This window comes from Erinaceus europaeus, chromosome 9 (genome assembly GCF_950295315.1).
Source record: "Erinaceus europaeus chromosome 9, mEriEur2.1, whole genome shotgun sequence".
In the NCBI taxonomy this organism is placed as follows: Eukaryota; Metazoa; Chordata; class Mammalia; order Eulipotyphla; family Erinaceidae; genus Erinaceus; species Erinaceus europaeus.
The window spans coordinates 82687594-82701503 of record NC_080170.1 but is presented as its reverse complement, the minus strand read 5'-3'; the positions used below and the strand labels follow the sequence as shown (position 1 = coordinate 82701503).

The 13910-nt window shown below is 43.6% G+C and overlaps 1 protein-coding gene across 2 annotated transcripts in view; it reads left to right on the top strand.

Moving 5' to 3' along the window:
* ARHGAP31 (Rho GTPase activating protein 31) overlaps positions 1–13910 on the top strand; it is a 143639-nt gene that overhangs the window by 110337 nt on the left and 19392 nt on the right. For both annotated transcript variants that reach the window (XM_007532109.3, XM_060198313.1), the window contains 2 exons: positions 1871–2069; positions 7371–7495. In XM_007532109.3, coding sequence (XP_007532171.1) covers positions 1871–2069; positions 7371–7495 — 324 coding nt within the window. The remainder of the gene's footprint in view (positions 1–1870; positions 2070–7370; positions 7496–13910) is intronic.

Below are 13910 nucleotides of genomic sequence, written 5' to 3'. Positions count from 1 at the left end.
TAGAGACAGAGATATTGAAAGGGAAGGGGAGGTAGAGAGGAAGAGAGCAATTCTACACTACTTGTGAAGCTTCCTTCTTTGCAGGTGGGAACTGGGGACATGTTTACATTGTGTTTTTCCACATTGTAACACGTATGCTCTACCAGATGTGCCACTGCTCAATCCACAAAAATGATTTATTGGGTCTCTTCATCCCTTGTGAAGTCAACAAAACTGGTAAGGTGACCAAAGACTAAATAGCAGAAAACTTAGGTCTCTTCCCACCCCCAGCTCTTTTGGATCAAAGTCTTTCTCTCTTGGCGGTTTCTCTGCATTAGTACTGATTTTTCATTTGATTACTGCAGCTTAGTGCTAGATACTATGAGGGCTCCTCTATGCATTGTAGGATGTTTAATGTCCTACAGTGAGTAGCTCACTAGGTTCCAGTTGCATACACACACACACACACACACACACACACACACACACTGTTCTGGCCACTTCAAGGATTAGCTGGTATATTGTTGTTAAAATTTGGATGCTCTAGCTGGCCGGGCTAGCTTCACGGGCGGGTAACAGAGACGACCAGAGACATACGGCTGGGCAGGGAAGCTGTATTTGTTTATTCAGGAACAACGATTCATAAACTAAACCAAACTAATCACCAAACAGAACTCTGTTGCCTCTTACCCCCGCAGTGGCGCCAAGCACTCTCGAACTCTGGCACTCTGGAACTCTCTCGGGGTTCCTTGGGGCGGGGCCAAGCGGGCCTGCGAAACTAGCAGGACTGATCCAATTTTCTTGGTGGGGGAGAGCTAGAACAACCCAATGTAAAACATACAACAGTATATACTAGAAAATAACTAACCAGTGAATGAAAAGCCACTTATCTCCTGGGGAATTGTTCAGGCTGCACAACTTTTCTTTACTGCAAAAACATACACTTAGATGATCTGGGGAAAGTATAGGCTGCAGCCTTCAGTTATGCTGGACATGTGTCCTTCAGCAGCAGAGGGGAGGGGCTGTGTCCTGCCTTGCCCTACAATTGTGTGGGTACTTCTGTGGCTGGAGAAACATCCCCACCTGCCCAAGGCACTTGGCAGAGTTTAAAGAGGGTGAAAGTCAAAAAATAAAACTTGGACAGGGTGGGGTGTATTGCACTAAAGCAAAGGACTCAGGAAGGAGGGGAAAGGAGTAGGGAGTGGGGCTTTGAGGTCCTGATGCCTGATGATAGAACAGGCCCTAAATTGGAAGTCAGAATATTTAGCAGACATCTATCACAAGAAGATGAGAAAATTGTACCCATGTATCAACGATACTGTGATCCATTAACCTTCTTCCCTTAGGGAAAATAAAAAAAGTTAAAAAAAATTAAAAGTTCAGGGAAATTACAGAACTGCTGATGTTCCAGGGAAAGAGATTATAGAACATCTAAAGCTTTAAAGAGAAGTAACAAACTCTTTAGTTATCCTTGGGGAGCAGGGCAAAAGCTTTGGTAGTGGGTACAGTTGGAACTACACTCTTACAATTTTATGATCTTGTAAACCACTATTAAATCACTTATATAAATCACTGCTGGCCCACATAAAATGCTCAGCAAATGTAGTTCATGTGAATGTATATATGAATGAATGAATGGTCTCTCTCTCTCTCTCTCTCTCTCTCTCTCTCTCTCTCTCTCTCTCTCTGAAAATTGCAGGAAGTGCACTTCCTGAAGCCCCTGTGTGCCTTCCAGCTAGTCTGGCCAGGAGATCAGTTTCTGTATATGACCTGCTCCCTAGGCTAGAGTGTGTGGACCAGGGGGTCAGGAACAGTGGCTATGGAGAGAAAGTCTGGCTAGACATAATACACGGGCCTCCTGCCACAGACTGAACTTCTCTCTTCTTTACAGAAAACCGACCCATCATGAAGAGCCTAACTTTGCCTGCCCTCTCCTTACCCATGAAGTTGGTGAGCCTAGAGGAAGCACAGGCCCGGAGCCTGGCTACAAACCATCCAGCTTGCAAGGAAAGAAGGGAGAACAGCCTGCCTGAGATTGTCCCACCTATGGGCACCCTCTTTCACACCGTCCTTGAGTTACCAGACAACAAGTAAGTGATGTCACTTTAAGTTCTTGGAAATCGTTTGACAAAAGGGGCTCAGAGGTAGCTATGCGGACTCAGGGCCATGTTAGCAGCATGGTTGAGGGTGCAGTCTGGGTCTAGGGGTATAATAAACATTCCAGAAGAGAAAGGGTTTGTCTTCATGACTCCCTTTCCCCAGTAACTGATGCCTTCATACACTGGTCCACAATTTTCCATCAGAGATCCATAAGACCATGATGGGCTGAAGTTCCCTTCTCCTTAGTTTAGATAAAATAAATTGGACATTTGTAATAGGAAGTTTGCTAAAAAGCAAACACTTTACCCATTCCCCTAGTCTCCACATCTGTGGGACATTCCAAAGGCCACGGCAGCGGAGGACCTAATGGTGGATGGTGCCACTCTGGACATAACTCAGCACAAAGCACCTGACACACACCCTGGCTTCTCTTCCTCCTCTCATCCCTGTCAGGATCCTCTCTCCCCTCCCAAACAAGACATTTTTCTTTCCTTATTTCTCCCTTTTCTACTGCTACAACCCATTTCTCCGTATCACTCTTTTCTTTTTTATTTATAAAAAGGAAACATTGACTAAACCATAGGATAAGAGGGGTACAACTCTACACAATTCCCACCACCAGAACTCTATATCCCATCCCCTCCACTGATAGTTTTCCTATTCTTTATCCCTCTGGGAGCATGGACCAAGGGACATTATGGGGTGCAGAAGGTGGAAGGTCTGGCTTCTATAATTGCTTCCCCACTGAACATGGGCGTTAACAGGTTGATACATACTCCCAGCCTGTCTCTCTCTTTCCCTAATGGGGTGGGGCTCTGGGGAATCGTAGCTCCAGGACACATTGGTGAGGTTGTCTCTCCAGGGAAGTCTGGCTGGCATCATGGTAGCATCTGGAACCTTGTGGCTGAAAAGAGAGTTAACATATAAGGCTAAAAAAGTTGTTGACTGATCATGAACCCAAAGGCTGGAATAGTTCAGATGAAGAGTTCCAGGGTCTCTGTTTTATAGATAGCTAGTAGGCCTATTTTAGTTCTATTCCAAAGGGCCTATGACTATACTAGTTTTTTTTTCCCCCTGAGCCTGAAATCTGATATGCAGGTGGAGCCAAGTTATTGTCTGTGTAGATGATGTCATAGCTGGCAGAAGGACCAGAAAGCTAGATCAGGGAAGAGAGTAGCTCCCAAATATTGGAAAGGTGCATAAATATTGTTGATTGTAAACCTCATCAATTTGATGTGATCTAGGGCCCATATTCAGCTTAAGATCCTATGTGACCTCTGCATCCCTGTAGATCTGAGCTTACATTCTGTGGTCATGAGTAGGAACGTTCCAAGCTGCCCTGATTTCAGGACCCATCTTCCTCAGGTGGAACATAGAGTGTATTGTCCATCCAACTCTGGAGGATGGAACATTCTCTACTGTTGTTGATCCAAGTTGAGGGCAGGGTCCTATGGGGGCCCACAAAGGGGTCTATTGTGTTGTTCCTGATAGAGATGACTGTTAATACTGGGAAGAGGGATTTATTTGAGGTCTAGGCCCATCATGTCTGTTTGGAAATGTATCACTCTTTTCACACCCCACTATAAAAAGAAGGCAGTGTAGGAGCCAGGCGGTGGCACACCTGGTTGAGCACACAGGTTAAAATGCGCAAGGATTGGGAGTTGGGGGTAGCGCAGCAGGTTAAGTACACATGGCGCCAAGCGCAAGGACTGGCATAAGGATCCCGGTTTGAGCCCCCGGCTCCCCACCTGCAGGGGAGTCACTTCACAGGCGGTGAAGCAGGTCTGCAGGTGTCTATCTTTCTCTCCCCCTCTCTGTCTTCCCCTCCTCTCTTCATTTCTCTCTGTCCTATCCAACAACAGCAGCAGCAACAACAACAATAATAACCACAACAATGATAAAACAACAAGGGCAACAAAAGGGGAAAAAATGGTCTCCAGGAGCAGTGGATTCATGGTGCAGGCACCGAGCCCCGGCAGTAACCCTGGAGGCAAAAAAAAAAAAAAAAATGTGCAAGGATCCAGGTTCAATTCCCTGGTCCCCACCTGCAGGGGGAAAGCTTCACAAGTGGTGAAGCAGTACTGCAGGTGTCTCTTTGTCTCTCTCCCTCCCTATCACCCCCTTACCTCTTGATTTCTACCTGTCTTTATCCAATAAATTAAGATAATTTTTTTAAAGGCAGTGACTAAAACAATCTTTCTGGATTCTAAGCAGGCAGCAGGTGATGGTGCTGGAAATCATCTTTGCATTGGAGGATGCTATCCTCACTGCTTACTCAATCAACTATGCATGAAAACTGTCTCCTCCCATGTCCTGTGTGTGTGTTCCCCACAATGGCACACCTGTTTTCCTTTGGGGAGGGAATAATGCTGACACACTACACAATTGTTAGGGGTACCTGTCACACTGTATATTAATGGAATTGCACATTCCCAGAGCTTGTGATGCTTTCCCCCTGCAGGCTCCCCCATATGGTGGCCTGAGGCTTGAACCCAGGTCCTCATACAAGGTAATTTTTTTTTTTTTTGGAGAAGCCACCTGCCAGTCCCAGGGATACCATTTTTTTGACACTGCCACCAGGGTTATCTCTGGGTGCCTATACAACTAATATACTGCTCCCTTTAGCCATTTTTTATTTTACTTTAATTCTTTGGGGGTGGGAGAGAGAAAGAGAAATTGAAAGGAAAAGGGACAAAGCAAGGGACAGAGAAAGAGAGACACATTACAGCACTGCTTTACCACTTGTGAATCTTCCTCCCCTGCAGGTGGGGACCAGAGGCTTGAATCTAGGTCCTTGCACATGGTAATGTGTGCATTCTGCCAAGTGTGTCACCATCTAGTGCCAAGATACTTAATTTTTACAGGAGTAAACACTAAATACCATAGACTTACTTGCCAAGAACCCCTTATTTCCTGGAGTGCATGGATAATGTTCTCTGGATACTGAGTCTGACTGCTCTTCTCTCTAAATCCTGGGAGACTAAGCATTCCACTCCGGGATCAAGAAGACTACCTTGACCTTTTTTTAAAATTATTATTATTATTTTTTTTTACCTCCAGGGTTATTGCTGGGTTATGCCTGCACCATAAATCCACTGCTCCTGGAGGCCATTTTTTCCCCCTTTTGTTGCTCTTGTTGTTGTTATTATTGTTATTGTTGATGTCGTTCATTGTTGGATAGGACAGAGAGAAATGGAGAGAGGAGGGGAAGACAGAGAGGGAGAAAGAAAGACAGACACCTGCAGACCTGCTTCACCACCTGTGAAGTGACTCCCTTGCTGGTGGGGAGCCAGGGGCTAGAACCAGGATCCTTATGCCGGTCCTCGCGCTTTGCACCACGTGCGCTTAACCTGCTGCGCTACCACCCGACCCCCAGTGTTTTTTGTTTTTGTTTTTGTTTTTTGCCTCCAATGTTCTTGCTGGTGCCTGCACTATGAATCCACAGCTCCTAGAGGCTATTTTTTCCCTTTTGTTGCCCTCATTGTTGATCATTGTTATTATTATTGTTCTTATTGCTGTCGTTGTTGGATAGGACAGAGAGAAACAGGGAAGACAGATGGGGAAAGATAGACACCTGCAGATCTGCTTCACTGCTTGTGAAGCGAGCACCCCCTGCAGGTGGGAAGCTGGGGGCTTGAACCGGAATCCTTACACTGGTCCTTGCACTTTGCGCCATGCGTGCTTAACCTGCTGTGCTGCTGCCCAGCCCCCTACCTTGACCTTTACAAGAGCATCACCTCTGTTTTTTCATGTACACCCAAGTAGACCATACTCCAAGGTACACTACCTTCTGAAATATATCTAAGGCCAAGGGCTTGAAAAAGTCTGGCCAAATCCAAAAGAAACCACTGATCATGGCAGATCTGTCTGATAGCAAAAAACAGTTGGGCATGAGATGTGGCTGTTCTATGAGAACACAGAGGAGCAAAGTTCCTTTGCAGCAGCCACAAGTGGTAAGGCTTCAATCTGAAACTTTCTGAAGGCTGATGACTGGTTCAATCCAGGGCAAGGCTTCAGGTGGGCTGTCTGCTGGTGCCAGGCTCTGCTTATCCCATCTTGCTCTCTCCTGTCCCCACCATGAATAGATGCTGCAAAGTGTCAAAGGCACACTAATTCCCTTCTTCATTTCTTCTCAGTGACCACTGACCACACTCAGCAGACCCAACACTCCGAAGCCAGAATCTTTCATGAGTCTCCTTCTCCTCCATCACCTAATCAGTGAAAGTCCTTACCAGTAGCACAGCGGGTTAAGTGCATGTGGTGCAAAGCGCAAGGACTGGTGTAAGGATCCTGGTTCGAACCCCTGACTCCCCACCTGGGAGTGGGTAGTCACTTCATAGGCGGTGAAGCAGGTCTGCAGGTGTCTTTCTCTCCCCCTCTCTGTCTTCCCCTCCTCTCTCCATTTCTCTCTCTACTACCTAACAACAATGACATCAGTAACAACAACAATAATAACTACAACAATAAGGGCAACAAAAGGGAAAATAAATAAATAAATAAATATCCTCACCAGCCCCTTTCTCACCAGTAGCTGCTTATCCATGTGGCCACAGTGCAGGGAGCTTAACAGGAATGAAGTTTATGGCTGTTAGTGTTTAATCCTATAAAAATTAGGGATTTGGGGGGGACCAGTGGGTGGTTCTGCTGATAGAGTACACACATTACCATGCATGAGCACTTGGGTTCAAGCTTCAGGCTACCACATGAGAATGCCAAAAAGGGGAAAGCTTCACCAGCTGTGGAGCAATGCTATGAGGATCTCTCCTTCTCTCTCTGTCTTACCTCCTTTCTGTCTCTCTGTGTCTTGCCCTCGATCTAAAAGCGAAGAAAAAGAAAAATGGCACAGGACCAGTAGAATCATGCAGACACTGAAATAACACTGGTGGTCAAATAATAATAATAATAATAACAACTATTATTATTATATATACATATGCATAATAATACATATAGATGTTCTTTGAAAGCCTAGTTATACAGTGCTTACCAGAATTTCTATCAGAATTCCCAGAGTTTTGTGGTTGCTTGTGACCTCTGAGTCTCCCATTCATCCTTTCTATTCTCCACCCCCACCACCTCCAAGACCCTGCCTTTAATAACACAAAATTGCCCCTTCTCCTGGGAATTGTGGTCCTTTGAGAGTCAGGCTCAACTAGGATTTTTTAATGGACTTTCCTAAAATGAGAGAACTAGTCATAACTGAGAACACAGGTAGGGTGTTCCTTTTGGTTTTCAAAATCAAAGCAAGTAGTTATCAAACTAACTCATCATGCATTTCTCTGTTCTTTTAGAAGAAAGCTCTCCAGTAAGTCAAAAAAGTGGAAATCTATATTTAACCTGGGACGTTCTGGATCAGACTCCAAATCAAAACTGAGTAGAAATGGGAGTGTATTTGTGAGAGGACAGAGACTCTCAGGTAAGGGTCAACATCAGTTATGTTTTAACATATACATATATATTTTTCCCTCCTGCTTCTTAAGTCTTTGGTTTCATCATGTTAAAGTTAGTGTCCCTGAAAGAGAAACTTAATATAACATAAATATAACTAATATAAATTAATTAGGTAGTTCCCTTTAGAAAGAAATTTTATAGGGGCTGGGCAGTGGCACACCTGGTAGAGGGCACACATTCCTCTGTGCGAGGACAAGGGTTAAAGCCCTTGGTCCTGAAGTGCAAGGGGAAGCTTCATAAGCAGTGAAGCAGGGCTATATAGGTGGCTCTCTTTCTCTTTCCCTTCCTATCCTCCCTCCCCCCCGACCAATTACTTTCTGTCCTGTCACATAACAAGAAAGAGGAGGGAGGAAATGCCCAACAGGAGTGGTGGATTCGTTGTGCAGGCACTAAGCCTCAGCAATAACCCTGGTGGCAATTAAAAAGAAAAAAAAATTCATATTTACAAAAAAATAGTTTTGGGAGTCTGGCGATAGCACAGTGGGTTAAGCGCACATGGCACAAAGTGCAAGGACCGGCGTAAGGATCCCGGTTAGATCCCTCCACTCTCCACCTGCCTGGAATTGCTTCACAAGCGGAAGCAGGTCTGCAAGTGTCTGTCTTTCTCTCCCCCTCTCTGCCTTCCCCTCCTTTCTCCATTTCTCTCTGTCCTATCCAACAATGAAGACATCTATAACTACAACAATAAAAAAAAAAATCAAGGGCAACAAAAGGGAATAAATATATTTTTTAAAAAATAATGATAACTTCATATTCTCCCCACAATTTCCCCATACCATGACACAATGATCCAAACCAGAGCATTAAATAATTTACAAACCTTATCACATTTGAGCCCAGGTTCTTGTACATGATAATGTAATTCTTTGGCATAACACACAGTGCCAGGAACCCATATTGTGTTTAGTTGTCTTCACCTAGTCTTAACTTTCTTAGTCTCCTTCAATCTAGAATAGTTCCGCTTTAACTCTTTCAGGGAGTTCTGGTCATTTATTTTGCAGAATACACATCAGTCTGATGTTTTCTCATAATCGGACTGAGCTTGTGAGTGTTGTGCTGCCCCAGTGTGTGTTATATCAGGAGTTGCATGATATTGATATCTTATTGCTGGTAATATGTTGGGGTCTCTGGCGGGGTGATCTCCAGGGGAAAGGTAATGGACCAGTTCTTTCTAGAGTAAAGACACCAGGGAGACTGCAGCGTGCTCAGAACTCGTTTATTAGCAGGTGGACATGAGTTAAATAGAAAACCAAACAAAAGGAATTATTATTGAAATATGTCAGAAATTACAGGTTTCTTAAAGGTCGGCTTGCCCCTATGGTAGGGGGCTGGTATGACAAGAGTTGATGCAGATACATAAAGGTCAAGATAATTAGTCTCCTGATGCAAGCATTTAATTACCCAAAGGCGTTTGAGGGGAGGAGAGGGGTTGAGCCAGTTAAGGCAAAATAGAGAGAAGATAAGCAAGGTTTGATGCAAATTGAGTACACCAAAGGACACTGCTAGACGTGTGTGATAAGGTGTGTTCTCCTCTGTGAACTTTGAGTAAGTGAACTTAAGGTAGGCGGCCATGTGGCCTGCAGTTAATGGAGGGAAGTATTGGGGTTTCTGTGGGCTTGAGAGACTAACAAGGCAAGCTTAGTCTGGGAGATTTTTTCCCTCTTGGCTCACCTCTATGACGACAGAGACTTACTAGCGGGGTGTCTATCCAGACCTCCATCCAAGGATGGGAGAGCTCCCCTATGCTCTACCAAGCTATCACATAGTCCCAACAGTAATGTTAACTTTGATCTCTAGGGATTTTCCTTGTAAAATTACTGTTTTTCCCCCTTTACAATTACTAAGTATCTCTTGGGATACTATTTGGAGACTATGCAAATAATCCTGTCTCTCATCATACTTTCATTAGTGAATTTTAGCATCCATCAAGTCTTCCTGTCTTTAGTTATTACTGTGTTTATCAAACTTTTTAATTTTATTTTTCAATGAAAAAAAGATACAGAGAGAAAGAGATAGGGATAGTAAACACTGATCAGCTCTGGCTTATGGTGGTGCTAGGGACTGAGCCTGGGACCTCAAAGCCTCAAGTATGAAAGTCTTTCACATAATCATTATGCTAGCTCCCCAACCCCAAAAGTGAGTGGTAACTGAGTGAAAATGTGTAAGCTTTGTGAATTTGTATATTATCAAGCAGGATGAGTTCAGATAACTTTCCAAAATGAACTCCTTTGAGCAGGGGAATTTGAATGCCACAGGAATAATCTAACAGAGGATGCTCAGGGACCCCAAAGTTGCAAGATAACTGACAAATATATTTCTCTGGAGCCAGGCCAAGACCCCGGGAAGAAAAATATAAGTTGCATATAATCATGGGCCATGAAGTCCTAAGACCATGATTACTTCTTAGAAAGAGGGGCAGGGGATCCATGAAAACTGTTTCTGAGTCATAGCTCTGATGTGTTACTGTGACACCAAGGTCTTAGAGTTCTACACTGTCATAACAAGGGCTCAATACCCAAGGCAAGTACTACTGCTCTGTGACAGAGATGCTATCCAGCCTCTGAGATTCTGAGGGTCACTAGCTCACTGCCCATGAAGACAAATGAAGGACTGAAAAAAATAGCAACAGACTTCTATGCCTGAGGCTCTGAGGTTCCAGATTCAGTCTCCATAAGCTAGAGCTGAGAAATGCTCTAGTGAAAGGAAGGTAGGAAGGAAGGAAGGCAAAAAGGAGGAATAAGTGAATGGGAGAAAGAAATAAATGAGGGAAGGATGGAAGGGAAAAAAGGAAAGAAGGAAAAAAGGAGGGGGAAGGAAGGAAAGAAAAAAGAAAGGGAGAGGAAAGGAAAAGAACAGAAAGGAAAAACTGGAGGAAATCTAGAAACGCAGCCCTGGAAAATAAAGGCAAGCACTTATTCCAGGCTCCATGACTGAAGGGATGCTGGCAAACAGTGTTAGGATAATCAATCACTTTGTAAGCTTGTAGTAATATTGGCTCTTCAAACGATAAGAATTCTGACTTACTACAGGAAAATAAAAATGGACTAGGCTGTAGTATACATGGTTAAGCACACACATTACCATGCTCAAGGACCCAGGTTCAAGCTCCTACTCCCCACTTGCAGGGGGTACGTTTTACAAGCTGTGAAACAGCTGCCTATCTTCTTCTCTATCTCTTCCTCCCCTCTGAATTTCTCTCTGTCCTATCAAATAAAATAGAAAAGATGGGGGGGGGGAGAAGAAGAGAAGAGAAGAGAGGAAAGAGAAGAAGAAGAAGAAGGAGAAGGAGAAGGAGAAGGAGAAGGAGAAGGAGAAGGAGAAGGAGAAGGAGAAGGAGAAGGAGAAGAAGAAGAAGAAGAAAAGAGCAGAGGCTGGGCAGTAGCGCATCAGGTTAAGTGCACATAGTACAAAGCTCAAGGACCTTGTTCAAGCCCCCAGCTCCCCACCTGTAGAAGGGTTGCTTCACAAGCAGTGAAGCAGGTTTTCAGGTGTCTCTCTTTCTTTTTTTTTTTATATTTATTTTATTTATTTATTCTCTTTTGTTGCCCTTGTTGTTTTTTTATTGTTGTAGTTGTTATTGTTGTTGTCGTTGTTGGATAGGACAGAGAGAAGTGGAGAGAGGGAGGGGAAGACAGAGAGGAGGAGAGAAAGATAGACACCTGCAGACCTGCTTCACCGCCTGTGAAGCGACTCCCCTGCAGGTGGGGAGCCGGGGTTCGAACCGGGATCCTTATGCCGGTCCTTGTGCTTTGCGCCACCTGCGCTTAACCCACTGCGCTACAGCCCGACTCCCTGGTGTCTCTCTTTCTGTCTTCCCCTTCCCTCTCAAATTCTCTCTGTCTTATCCAAAAAAACGAAAGAAAAAAAAAATGACCACAGGAGCAGTGGATATGTCGTGCAGGCACCAAGCCCCAGCAATAACAATGAAGGAAAAAAAAGAAATAGAAAAGAGAACAGAAAAATGGCTACAGGAGTGGTGAATTTGTAGTGCTGGCACCAAGTCCCAGCAATAACCCTAGAGGCAATAAAGAAAAGTAAAAGGAAGGAAGGGGGTGGGGAGGGGAGGGAGGAGGGCAAGGGAAGGGAGAAGAAATTAAAAGAAAATAAAAGAAGATTGAAAGCAAACTCTGCCATCGTCAAGGGTTTGAATGAAGAAAGCTATTTCCTTCCATAACACAGCAGACCCCAGGCAGTGGGAAGCCCCTGATGCAAGGGTCCAGGGGCTAATTCAGAGCATCTCAGAAAAGATTTGGAGGGAAATAAGAGGCAAAGGTCTGTGAGATGCAGGGGTAGAATGTATACCTGGACCCCAGCTCCCACCCCCTTACCACAATAAACTAGCAAGTGCTCTGGTTAAAAGAGGATGAGGAGAGGAAGAAAGAAAAACACAAATACAACATCATCAATATCAGAGCAGTATTCTGGTCTCTCTCCCAGACAAATGAATCAGGGTCAACAAAATAGCTCACCTGTGTTGCCATGTTTACAACTGAGGTTCAAGCCTGGCCCTTACTGCACTGAGGAAAGCTGCTTTTCCTCTTCCTTCCTTTCTTCCTTTCATTATCAATTTATTGATTTATTATTGGATAGAGACAGAGAAATTGAGAGGCAAGAGGAGAGGGAGAGAGACAAAGAGATACCTGCAGCCCTGCTTCACCATTTGTGAAGCTCTCCCCCTGGGACCAGGGGCTTGAACCTGGGTGCTTGCTCATTGTAATATGTGCGCTTAACCCAGTTTGCCACCATTTGCCCACCCCCTTCTATTTTTTCTTATCTGAAAAATCAGCCTGGACATATATCCAAAGGACACAAAAGCACTAATTCAAAAGGATATAGCTATATGATGTACAATGGACAATATATGGAAGCAACCTAAATTCCCAGTGACAGAGGACTAGATAAAAATGTTAATACATGGATGATATATAAATTTAGATAGATATAGATATGTGTGTACAGATATATATATATGTACATATATATGTTTTTTAAAAGATGAGAAATTAGATCATTTGGAACAAAATGGATATGACTAGAGATGAGAAAATTAAGTAAAACAGTAAAGGACAGCTATCATATGTGGTATGTAGATAGCAACCTGGTTAAGCATACACACTACAGTGCTCAAGGACTCGGGTTCAAGCCCCTGGTCTCCACCTGCAGGGGGAAAGCTTCACAAGTGGTGAAACAGGGTTGCAGGTATCTCTCTGTCTGTCTCCCTCTCTATCTCCCCCCTCCCCTCTCACTTTCTCTCTGTCTCTATTCAATAAATTAAATTAAAAAATTAAAAAGTGATAATCAAAAAATGTGGTAATCAACTATGTTGGTTATTGGCAGTAGAGGACATGGAACTTTGGTGGGAGGTGTAGTAACTTAAACACACCAGGTGTGAGTTTGAAGTTATAACCCTGATATCTTATAATTTTGTAAAACACTGTTAAATTAATAGTAAAACAAAATAGAGGTCTCCTGGGGTGGTAGAACCTGCATGACAACAAAAAAAATTATTAACTAATTAATTAATTTAAAGAGAACCAAAACAGTCATGAGTATGACCCAATTCAGGTTAGGGCCGACCCTGAGTGCTTCCCATAGCACTGTCCTTTCTTCCTACATAGTGTTGAGCTCTAGTCTATCCAGAATAACGGCAAGATAAACAGCCATTACCTTTTATTGAGGATTTACTCTATTCCAAGTTAGGAGGTCTAATTCACTCCCATAGCAGGACTAGTTTCCCTCATTTTGCACAAGAGGAAGCTGAAATTTAGAAAAGTTACACTATGATTTGAGGTTACGTAACCCCCAAGTGGCAGAGTTGGGATTCAAACCTAATTATATCTAAATTCAGAGTCTTTAAAATTATGAGTCTTGGTAGTCTTCTTCACCTTCCAAACCCTCCCCTGCTGCTCCTAACAAGGCTGATCTACAGGGTTCTGTATTCCAGCTAGTTTAGTTCCTGAGCAGAAACGACATGTGTGAAGATGCCTACTGCTGTACCTCAAATAATAAGTGAAGGTTTCCCCATTTTATTAATTGTTATTATATTTAATAGTGTTCTACAAAATTCAGGGATTTCAGGGATGTAATTTTGCACCCACACATGGTATATATAGTCACCACAGCTTCCACCAATCTGTGCCCCCATCGACCACCACTATCATAGTTCTCACAAAGTCCAAGAGACGATTAGGGTTTTTTTTTTATTATTATTTTATTTTTGCAAGTGAATTGCTTTAGTCATACATATTCCACACAGGAGCAAAACCATGTAATAGTTGTCCTTCATCTTTTTACTGAGCATAATCACCTCCAGTTCCACCCATTTTGTTCCAGTTGATAATCTCATATTTTTTATTGCAGTATGGGGCAGCAAGTGTGTG